Genomic DNA, 11,070 nt, shown 5'->3' on the forward strand with positions numbered 1-11,070 from the left:
TTGAGTTATATCGATATTGAAGTCGACCTCATATTTGGCGGTATACTTACAACTGTACCTAGTGGTAAATAGTCACACCTTATAGTAGGTATATTATGTATCATCACCTAGATTACTAAATATTTTGTTTTTTCTTATTATTAATATCGTTCTATACTAAAACTATTTAAAAAGAGAGTACTTAAGCACTTTCAAAAAAGGGAGATCATAGATTTTTATCATTATGCTAATTAACACCCTAGCGTAAGATTTAATTTAATAAATGTCACCATTTGTATTTAAAAAAAACCCACGTTTTAACACATTCACAGCAGCGAAGGTGTTAAAGGGTCATTCCTGAAAAATCTCATTTCCCTGGCCATATCTATCCATTCTCAAATTACCGGGAGATTCTGCTTTATTAGCATGAGCGCTTCAGTAGTATCTCATTTTTGGTGACTGTGTAACCCGTCAAACCCGTGCCAAGTTCCATCTACAACTAACACTGCTAAGCTTATCCTTGGGATTTGCGAATAGATACAGCCACGGGAATGAAATTGTTGAGGAATGACCCTAAAGATCACAGGGATATAGGAATCATTTAGTTTTGTAAAGTCTTCTGAAATGCAGATTTAAGTGCGCGCTGTACCATTACCAGTTGGTCCATGACAGCACTCAAGAGCGTTTATAGAAGACCATAAATTATGGTACTAAAACTAATAAACAGCCATTTATACATTTAATATTAAGATATTGCACATTGGCGGGTTTTTTTTTTGTGAGGATCAACTAAAGATCAATTACTTATATATCCACTAGACTCGTTCGTAATTTGAGGATATTCATGTTTCAGACCTTTTACTATTTTCATGAATAATTTTCCGTTTTTCCAAACAGTCTCCTTTTTTAATATGACTGTAGATATACTCTTCATAGGAGTAGTAGCAGCAGTAGTAGTAGTGACAGCAGTAGTAGTAGTAGCAGCAGCAGTAGTAGTAGCAGCAACAGTAGTAGTAGTAGTAGATGAAGTGGTAACAGTGGTTTCAGGTAGCGGGGTTGTTTGATTTTTTAACCGAAACCGTTTCAAAGTAAACGTCGCCTGTTTTTCCAACATTTCTTTTTTCATTTTCTGTAATATCTTTTTATTATATCTTCTTCTACTACTATAAATATTTACTGGCAATCCGTTGTTTGTTAGTTGATAACAAACTGAAATATTAACTAGTGCAAATTCTAAAAACAAATAAAATATACATGTAATTTGTTGTCTATTTACTTGCCTTCCACAATAAGTTTTAAGATTTGTATCTATATAGTTACATAGTCGGGCTCAAACTATGAATTTAAATTAATTATGATCAACATTTATTTCCATTTAAATCTAAGTCTGCAATTCCTGCACATACATCTATCTAGACAAGCGGTAGCGTGTCCAGCCAAGTTCAAAGAAAAAGGAACTGGCGATGCAGCAGCATTCGCAGCAACCGTGAGTAATATACACGAACCATTTCGAGCTACTTTTGACCCCTTCACAACTTGAAACCTACTTGACCTGCACATATGGCACAATTATTAAAGCCTCTTAGCTTGTCTAGAATCCAAAATTTCGTAAACGTAGCTCAAACAGTTATTGATAAATTAACTTTTAAATACATTTTTATGAGTAGCTAGATCAAAAACCTAACTCACTCCCAGATGACCTAGAAATTTGATATTTAGCATCAAGTTATATAGAGGAAAAAAATCTGAAAATTGATTGATAATTCGACGGAATAAAACCACACCAAAACTTGGCACCCATGATCTAAATTCTTTTGTCGGTAAAGTCAAAAAAACAACGCATATACTCCTTCATATTAAACTTGGCTCTCACATTTATTTATAATGGGATGTATATGTTACGGGTTACGGTTAATGTTAGAATGTTAATTAAACTCAAATTTACCCTGGTATAACTGGTATTACCCAAGCCTTTTGGGTAAAGTCCGAAAATTTAAAGAACATAATGCAACACCTAACATTACCCAGCCAGTGTTGGGTAGACCTAGATGAGTACGGAGAAACGCCGAATACAAATTAAAGTTGATTTAATAATAAGGCTTTACCCAAAAGGCTACCCCATATAAACATATAGGGATCAAGTTTTATAATAAGTTAGGAACTTAAATAAGACATTTTCATAAAATCCAAGATTTTTTTTTGCGTTTATGAAAATTCTTCCCTTAATAGGGTTTTAAAGGGGTTGAAAGTTTGTAAGGGGAACGATTTGAGTAGTGACTTGAAATTAGTAGGAAGAGAAAATATTACAAAGTACGAAAAATAATTTTAGTGCTCTAGAAAATTCAGCCCTTAATAGGGTTAAAAAGGGGTTGAAAGTGTATTTCTGGAAATAAATCCACGCGGACTAAGAAGACAATCGATAAGCAACAATTAAAAAAGAAAGAAACAAAAATGTTAAACCTCTTTCACCGTCGCAATTCAACTCAAACATATCACATTCGTCGTGGAAAATCCGACGTTCGAAATTCTTCTTGTCCTCTCCACAAACGGCTGACCGTGTGTGGTTGCAGATTTCGGCGAGAACGCAATGCTGAAGTGGCTGAAATAATAATATACTGCAGTGGCAGCATGGTTCTATTTATCACCTGTCACTATGTCGGTCACTTTCGCGCTTACATACTCGTTAGAACGTGACAGACTTGGTGACAAATAATAAAGAGCCCACCATCTTAGCCCTACTGGACACAGATATTATATGAAAATTATGACAAAAATATTTGCAAATGGAAAATACTTACTGGTATAAAATGTTGACCAGATTGAATTATGAAAATAATTTCTGAAAGTGGAATTTACATTTAGTTTTCACATCGGGTGTCACAGTACAATTAATTTAGGACAAATCCGACAAGTGCACATACTTGCATATTCTTACGGACCTCGAGGAAATAATATTTTCTGCTCTAATAGGTAGGTATTTTGTCTTTAATAAAATATCTATTCTTAGCAAGATTTAGTAATTACTTACCAATAATAAAGCTTATAAAAACGCATTTCATTGTGATCTGTGATTCATATTGCAATCGTTCATACGTTATAATTTTACTTATAATTGTTTATTACGTACGAATAGTTTCAACTACCTACATAGCTAGGTAGTGTAATTTAATGATCATGAATATGAGTAGGTACAGTAAGTACAGTAGGTACCGATATTCAACCTTAGAGCATTTCACAACCCAAACCAAATAAACAATACTTGTTTATTTTAAAACATAAACTTTTACTGTTTTTTGTAGAGTTAATATAATCTCAAAACCATAAAATATTCTGATACTTATTCATTTTTATGATTTTCAAGTCTAATTTTTACATGTTATATACTTATGTACTCATCTGTTGCAGTGCAATTCTCAAAAGAGACTTAGCAAAAAACCTGCACATTGAAGCAATAGTAAATATTACGTAAATAATCTAATTTAAACTGTCGTGAGACATACTCGTATTGACATTAAGCTAATTTTACGGCTTTTTAGTCACTCGCGCGACATGTGCATGCTACTCGCACTGTTAGTGCTTGAAAAAGGAGACGTCGGCTCTCCGGACGCGCGAGTGACTAGCAACACATGAGTTAAGCCGTAAAATTAGCTTAATATTACGTAATAGTACATTATGATCCAAGTGTGCTAAGTGCTTATAATAAATAAGAAAGCCGATGTGGGTAATGACCAATGCACACGCGTTTCATACGACGTTTTTCAACACACTTGCGAGGAAAAAACAAAACTTATAAATCATTTTTTTTTGTCAAAACAGTAAAAGTATAATTTTCAAAATGGTGACTTACAGTTTTAACATCGAATAATTGCACCAAAGCGTGCTGGGCTTGTAGGTACTTATTCGCCAGTTCATTGAAATAAGCTACCAACACGTTTTCCAAGAAAGACTGGGCGTTTTTGCTGATTTTCCATTGAAAAAAAGTTTCATATGCCGCCTATTATTTTTAACCCGATTTTTATGATAAAAGGCTATCATTCTCGGCTCTCGCCTCTATTAGTAGGTATTACTGGCAGCGTCAATTTTATGTGTTTTTCATTTTTAATGCTGGAAAATGACATTTTTGTCAATATATAAACTAAAAACATGCAAAACTATTCCACTTTATGACAAATACGAAAAATGACTGGCGCGTTTTCGCACGATTCCAAGGCGCGCGCAAGGCAAAGGCGCGAATGAAATCGACAAACAGCCAATTAAAAAAATGTAAAAAGCTAATATTTTCGTATTTCTATTCGATGGATGGAGATTAAATCGATAAAATGTTATATAATAATAATAATATGTAGGCGTAGGGATGTGACGACCCCATCGCCCGCTGGTTTTACCAGTGCAATCAGTCAACGCAGGGCAGCTTGTGTCGAGCTGTTGGGGAGTAGCGACCTCACGTACCCGAGTGCTCCTGGGGAGTTCTGTTAGCCGCAAGGAGGGTGGGTGGGACAGGATTCTCTGCCTCTGGCTTGCCTTAACCGGCCGCCTAGAGTGGGGTCGTTAGAGCTATAAGCTCCAGGGGTGGAAGTGAAAAATTGCATAAGACGCGAGTTGGCACAGTGGCTGCTCGCAGCCACTGGGTAGAAAGCGGTGTACACCTCTCGACACCCCTGAGTCGCTCACACCGGTGTTGCCCTTGAGCCATCCTAGATGTCGCTTTTTGTGGGGGCCCATCTTGTGTCACCGTCTGCCGGAAATAAAATTGAATATCGTTTTATTAGGCAGGCGTCCGGTTTTTTATCCCATAGCCCAGTATTTAGTCCATCGCTTTTACCCAATAGCCCAGTTCATTTTAGATTCTGTCAACCCTCAAATAGTCCTTACTCCCTGGCGGGTGCTGCCTCTGCGTGCGTCCCATGACACGGGCAACATCCGCTAGGCGTACCCCTTACATTTCATTAAAGTATCAAAAAAGCCTCTACGTGTTGACTTCGGCTCCGCGCTCGCCTCCCAAAGGTCCGGAACACCATTGAACACCGGAACGTGATGGGAAAGACATACAAATAATAATAATAATTCAGCCTAAATATGTCCCACTGCTGGGCACAGGCCTCCTCTCATATGCGAGAGGGGTCGAGCTATAGTCTCCACGCTAGCCCAATGCGGATTGGGGACTTCACATACACCTTTGAATTTCTTCGCAGATGTATGCAGGTTTCCTCACGATGTTTCCTTCGCCGAAAAGCTAGTGGTAAATATCAAAAATGATATTTCGTACATAAGTTCCGAAAAACTCATTGGTACGAGCCAGGATTTGAACCCGCGACCTCCGGATTGAAAGTCGGATGTCATATCCACTCGGCTACCATCACCGCTTACCACCAAAAAAAGTTATGTTTATTCATTAATGTAATTTACGAGATAATTTAATCTATAAATTATGTTTGGTGTGATAAAATCTCTTTGAACTAACATTTGAAACCTAATAGTTGGTAAAAAAAAATGTAATGTTGGTTAAAAATAAGAAGGCTCCGTTTCATTCACATTATTAGCAATCAGTTACCTTATTAACTCAGTCTGATAATACAATGAAAAAGCACGAGTGTTATAATATACTGAAAAAGCACGCGTGTTTAATATCTAGGATTATGACTTATGAGTCAAAAATCGGCGGAATAAAAACGTCGTTCTGAGCAACTGTGTTGAAAATAAATAAACATAATATATCAACCGAGCCACAAACCATAACTAAACAAAGCTTGTAATTTTGGTACTAAGCGATACGATAGGCAGTGACGTACGTACATAGAAAACATCCATAAGTAATTCAGGAAAAAATATTACAACACACTAAATTGCCCTTACCGGGATCCGAACCCTGTTTTGTAAGCAAGATCACTACCAACTAGGCTAAGAGGATTACACAATTATACCATATAAGAGAAAAACACCGGACAAGTGCGAGTCGGACTCGCCCGCCGAGGACTCCGTGCTTTTTAGTATTTGTTGTTATAGCGGCAACAGAAATACATCATCTGTAAACATTTCAACAGTCTAGCTATCACGGTTCATGAGATACAGCCTGGTGACAGACGGACAAACAGATAGACAGACGGACGTACAGCGGAGTCTTAGTAATAATCTTAATAATTTAGCCTTTGGGCATGGAACCCTAAAAAGACCTTTTGTCTTTTTTTACATGAGGCATTTGAATAACTATTCGTGTAACTTATCGGCACTAACTTGATTAAAGTGATCGATGTAATATATTTCAACCCGCTAATCTAAACAAGTCCAACAGGAAGTGGATCGGTCTTCGCGGAACTAGGCCGGAAGCGGTCGAGTGCATGACCTACCAATGTCACGTCGAGGCGAGCGGGTTCGATTCTCGACTTGAAACAACACCACGCCTCGCGTATGCATCTAAGTACCCGTGCAGACATCGAATAACAAAATATAAACAACGCCTAAACTTTACTTGTCAGATGTTATATGCATCATTATTTAATAAAAGAGAAGGTCAATTTAAAATTTAATTTTACGCGATTAAGTCCCGCTTTAGTAGATTAGATGATTAAATGAGATGATCTATTTCATGAAAGACAATTAGGTACATAATAAATTTGCATTGGTGTCAGAAATATAAGAATTTCTATCATGATCGTCAAAATAAAGTAGTAAGTAAATAATAATCAGATGTTATACGCCTTACTTCATTATAAAATTCGGTGCTCTTTCAGTAATTAGCTAGTCCCTGTGTCCACCCCCTTAGTGTTCGCATAAAAACTAGTGCGAGAATAAGCACTTTCCGTGCATATGTCGAAAATTTAAGGGACCATAGTACTGTAAAACGTTTAACGATACACGTACGAATAGGTAATTCGCTTCCTCCCTCTCCACGGTCGTGTTTTAATTTATCACTACTCGTTGCGAATTTTCTACTTTTTGCACTTGTATCGTAAATAACTATTTCTTCCCTGCTTAGAGTGGTCAAAGTGGCACTTTTCTGTTCTAGTAAGTATATTTTATTGTCAGTATAAAATATTAACACAATAAAATATAAAAATGGTATACTCATTACATTTTTACATGCATTGATTACAATTTCTTTCTTTCTTTCAATTCGATTACATACTTTTTATTTAGCTTAGAATTTTTTTACCTAACTCCGCGTCACCACTTGGATCCCTCACTATGCTTAGAATTCAATGTACGCCCTCGACCTGTATATGTCATTTTGCTCTCTTGTGACACAGTGTACTTAGGTTGCAGGGCTTTTTTTTAAATAATAATTTTGTTGCTTCAAATTTCAATAGTTTAATTTGTGTGTTTTCCGCCAGCTGGGAGAGTGATACATTACACGATAGGGGATAAAAACAAATCGATCCTATCCGTCTTTTACACTATCGATAGATATAACATATACAGGGAACTTGAAATTGGTAAAACACTTATTATGGCTCAGTTAATGCGAAATAGAATACTACATTAACCCCGTTGTTAAAATTAGCTGTAGAATTAAAATATCGCAAATTTTCTAATAAAACAAATAGTTGATTAAAGTCCCAAAGTGTGTTTACCCCACATTAAATACCTATTTGTCATACCTATCACTCGATATTATCAATGTATGTTAATAATTATCAATATCACTATGAGTGACACTCGTGTAACTGGCAGGCGATTGATAACAAAGAGGGGAGTGTTCTTTTGAAATACTTTTAACTTCTTTGTTAATCATTATGTTAAGATAACCATGTGAAGCCTAAAAAATGGGATAAATTAAAATAGTTTTGATTATTTTAAGAGCTTGAGACTTAATTAGGGGGCTTAGTTTGGGAAGATGTGTGTAAAGCATTGATTTTGTAATTACTAAGACTTATTTACAGTCATTCTGTATATACATATACAATATACATTTAAATTATACTTCTGTGTAATTTAGTTACTCTTAGGGCCACTTGTGCGTTCCAGGGTTAGCCAACTAACTCAGGGTGAACCGTTTATACAGGGTTAAAATGTACTGGTAACTCCGATTCCTCCGTGTTGTTTCCGTGGACCAGAAGCATATATCGATTATATAGTCAGTCATCGCCTCCCAGCTGATACTATCATAAATTAAAAAAATAGTCAGCCGGTTGTACCGCGGTGGAAAGACCGTCAGTTGATGATATTAACATGTAAAAAACATTTTTTTCAGCCATCGCCTCCCGATTGATACTGTGTCAGATGATAGTTTAGATGCTATTTTAAATAAAAAATAGTCAATCGGTTGTATCGCGGTCGAAAGACCGTCAGCTGGTCACATGAACATGTAAAAAATACGCGCCTTACCACTTATATCCGCAAAGTCTGCGCAATACGTGATCCGTTCCGATCCGTTTATTTGAAACGCCTGATGGAAAGCTACATGCAAAGTTTCATGACTTTGTTATAACTATCATAAAAAGGTAAAGCGCTTATTTTTTTCATATTCATGCGACCAGCTGACGTTCTTTGCACCGCGTTACAACCGGCTGACGATTTTTTTAACTAACAATAGCATCTAAACTGACAAACTATCAAACGGGAGGCGATAACTATTTTTTTTTACGTGTTTCATGGTAGCCATTCCTTAACCCACCAATGGAGCAGCAGCTGACGTCTATTGCAGTGAGAGTTCATCATACATAGCCGTTATCGTTAGCCACTCTACGAGTTATCACACGGGAGGCGATTGGTCATAGAAAACTGTTCGTGGCTCGCGGTCTAATTAACTTCGAATTAGTTGGTTAACCCTGGAACGCGCCAGTGGCTCTAAGAGAAACTAAACTTTAATAAAACACTTCATGATGTTCCAAACTCCAACCATGCGTTTTTTCTTTAACCTTTGTCGTTTATAAATACTTCTTACTGAGGCGAAAATAATAATAAAATAAATAAAAGAGATAAAATAATATTTTCTATGTTCATAAAAGTCATACCCTATTTCAGTGAGAGTCAAACATTTGAATTAATAAGGAAGACAAACTAAAGAAATACAAGGAAAAATAAGAGCAAGACGTTTCTGCGAAAGGATTTTATGAGAAAAATATAATCATGAGATCACAAAAATATTATGTAACAGCAGTGCAAAACACTAAAAAATATATTTTTAGTCCAATATTTGTGTAACCTTTTATGAGTCAGTTTCTTTTTATCGCATGTATTTAAAATGCTTTAGAATATCCTTTTTAGGGTTCCGTAGCCAAAATGGCAAATACCCTTATAGTTTCAATGAAAAAATATTAACAGACAGACAAGATATTATATGATAATATTACACAAATTGACTAAGTCCATCAGTAAGCTCAATAAGGCTTGTGTTGTGGGTAAGGTTAAGGTAGACCCGGTTAAGATCGGACTATTTTTCGGCGAGTTGAAAGGACTTCATAAGAAAAAATATTACGCATTCGCACTAACTTTTACCTGCAAATGTTTACTGCATATGATACCAAAAGTTTGCGTAAATTACAGTAGCCAGTGAGGATAATAATAAAAAAAAAAAACATTTTTATGAAAGATTTAACAAAATCATATCTCAATAAATAACAAATAGGAAGCTGAAACTTACAGGTTTTTTTTTACTTTTCATATGGGGTTCAGATTCAAAACATAGATATTTTCTTTTATACCTACCAGTAACTGTACGCAATAAGATTGATATTAAATATTCATACATTATAAGGTATTTATCACTTTAAGGCTGCACTCGCCGCCAACGACCCGTGTGGCTGGAGCTTATACCCCTCATCGCACTACCCGCTGCAAAAGATCGAGCTCGCAGCGCCCTGTGGTATTATAGCTCTGCTGTTCGAAATGGAATTTCGAGCGCGCGCAACGCAGGTCGGTCTAGTAGTAACACGACCTGCCCGCATTGACTATATAGACGAGAATGGGGTAATGCTAGGAACCTAGGCGGAATTTAGGCTTATTTTTTTTTTTGAATTGAGGCACTGTCTTATGAATTTGCAAGAAAAACAAATCATTTTAGAGTGTTTTGTGAGAAAGATTGTGAAGTTTCACATATTTTTGATAAAAGTTGCAGTTATAATAAGGATACAACTGAAAGACATAGGGGTGACTTCAAAAAAAAAATATTTTCTTCACTCTTTTAAATTATAATAGATTTCCAGAAAAAAACATATCATTTCTCATATCTTGTCAATTATTTTTTTTCTGCTCAGAGAGCGTCATACTTAATATAAAAAATAGTTCAGAGTTTTACGGTATTTTGCGGGAGGAGGAACCTTATACAAACATGAATGTAGGAAATAAGTACTTACTTACGTGGTAACTTATTGTTGATTTCATATTTATTAGGATTAGTTTTATGAGTTCTATTTAGTAATAACATGAGCATAATTATATTAAATGAAATGATAAACTTGATTGATTTCTCGCGTATTTACTTACATAAGTATGTTAAAATTGTCACAAAACACATAGTATAATATGCCACTGAGAAAAGATTAACAACCAGTGACTTTATCCGATGTAATCCGATCTTTAACCTACAGATGAAAGATAGCATCTCTTTTTACAGCCTTCGTATGCCAACTTTAAATAAATAAGCCATGCCGCCGTATACCTTTCTTCAAAAAAGTAGTGTACAGTAGGTTGAAGACCGCGGATCTGTTAAAACTTGTAAAAAAGTGTATTTTCTTTAAAACGAACACACGACTGACACGACTGAGCGGTTACTACAATGTGGCAAGAGCGACCTGGTGAAATGCCATCACACATTGTAATGCTAGTTATGTATGCGATCATACGATCTTATCCTTCATCCGATCCTATCGGGAATACCTCACTCAGACAAGGATATATACTTATAATATAATAAATAAAATATGCACACATGACTCAGGAACAAATATCTGTACTCATCACACAAATAAATGCCCTTACTAGGTTTGACCCGGCACAATCAGCAGGGTCACTAGCCACTCGGAGGGCGCCGTGGTGGAATGTCATCGATCTCAATGCGCCCTCACGGCAAAGAGGGTGAAACGCCGGAGTGGGTTTAGTGGGTAAAGCCAAATTCTCCCCCCTCTCTTACCAGGAGAGGGGAAAGGAGCGGCG

At 36.2% G+C, this 11,070-nt stretch overlaps 1 protein-coding gene across 1 annotated transcript; it reads right to left on the reverse strand.

Moving 5' to 3' along the window:
• Positions 1 to 775: 775 nt before the first annotated feature.
• Positions 776 to 4,173, reverse strand: LOC133515656 (uncharacterized). Its single transcript, XM_061848227.1, has 4 exons — positions 3,008 to 4,173; positions 2,778 to 2,818; positions 2,440 to 2,578; positions 776 to 1,212 (listed from the first exon to the last, which is right to left on the reverse strand). The coding sequence occupies exons 1-4, from the start codon at positions 3,036 to 3,038 to the stop codon at positions 776 to 778; spliced, it is 648 nt and encodes a 215-aa protein (XP_061704211.1). The 5' UTR covers positions 3,039 to 4,173.
• Positions 4,174 to 11,070: the final 6,897 nt, after the last annotated feature.

The sequence above is a fragment of the Cydia pomonella genome, chromosome 2 (genome assembly GCF_033807575.1).
Source record: "Cydia pomonella isolate Wapato2018A chromosome 2, ilCydPomo1, whole genome shotgun sequence".
In the NCBI taxonomy this organism is placed as follows: Eukaryota; Metazoa; Arthropoda; class Insecta; order Lepidoptera; family Tortricidae; genus Cydia; species Cydia pomonella.

Excerpts from the sequence above, each read along its gene's own strand:
- LOC133515656 (XM_061848227.1), bottom strand. The coding sequence starts at position 3,038 with ATGAAATGCGTTTTTATAAGCTTTATTATTG. Across the intron at positions 2,819-3,007 it reads TTTTATAAGCTTTATTATTG|AAATTATTTTCATAATTCAA; the intron begins GTAAGTAATTAC and ends TTCCACTTTCAG. Across the intron at positions 2,579-2,777 it reads CTGGTCAACATTTTATACCA|CCACTTCAGCATTGCGTTCT; the intron begins GTAAGTATTTTC and ends TTATTATTTCAG.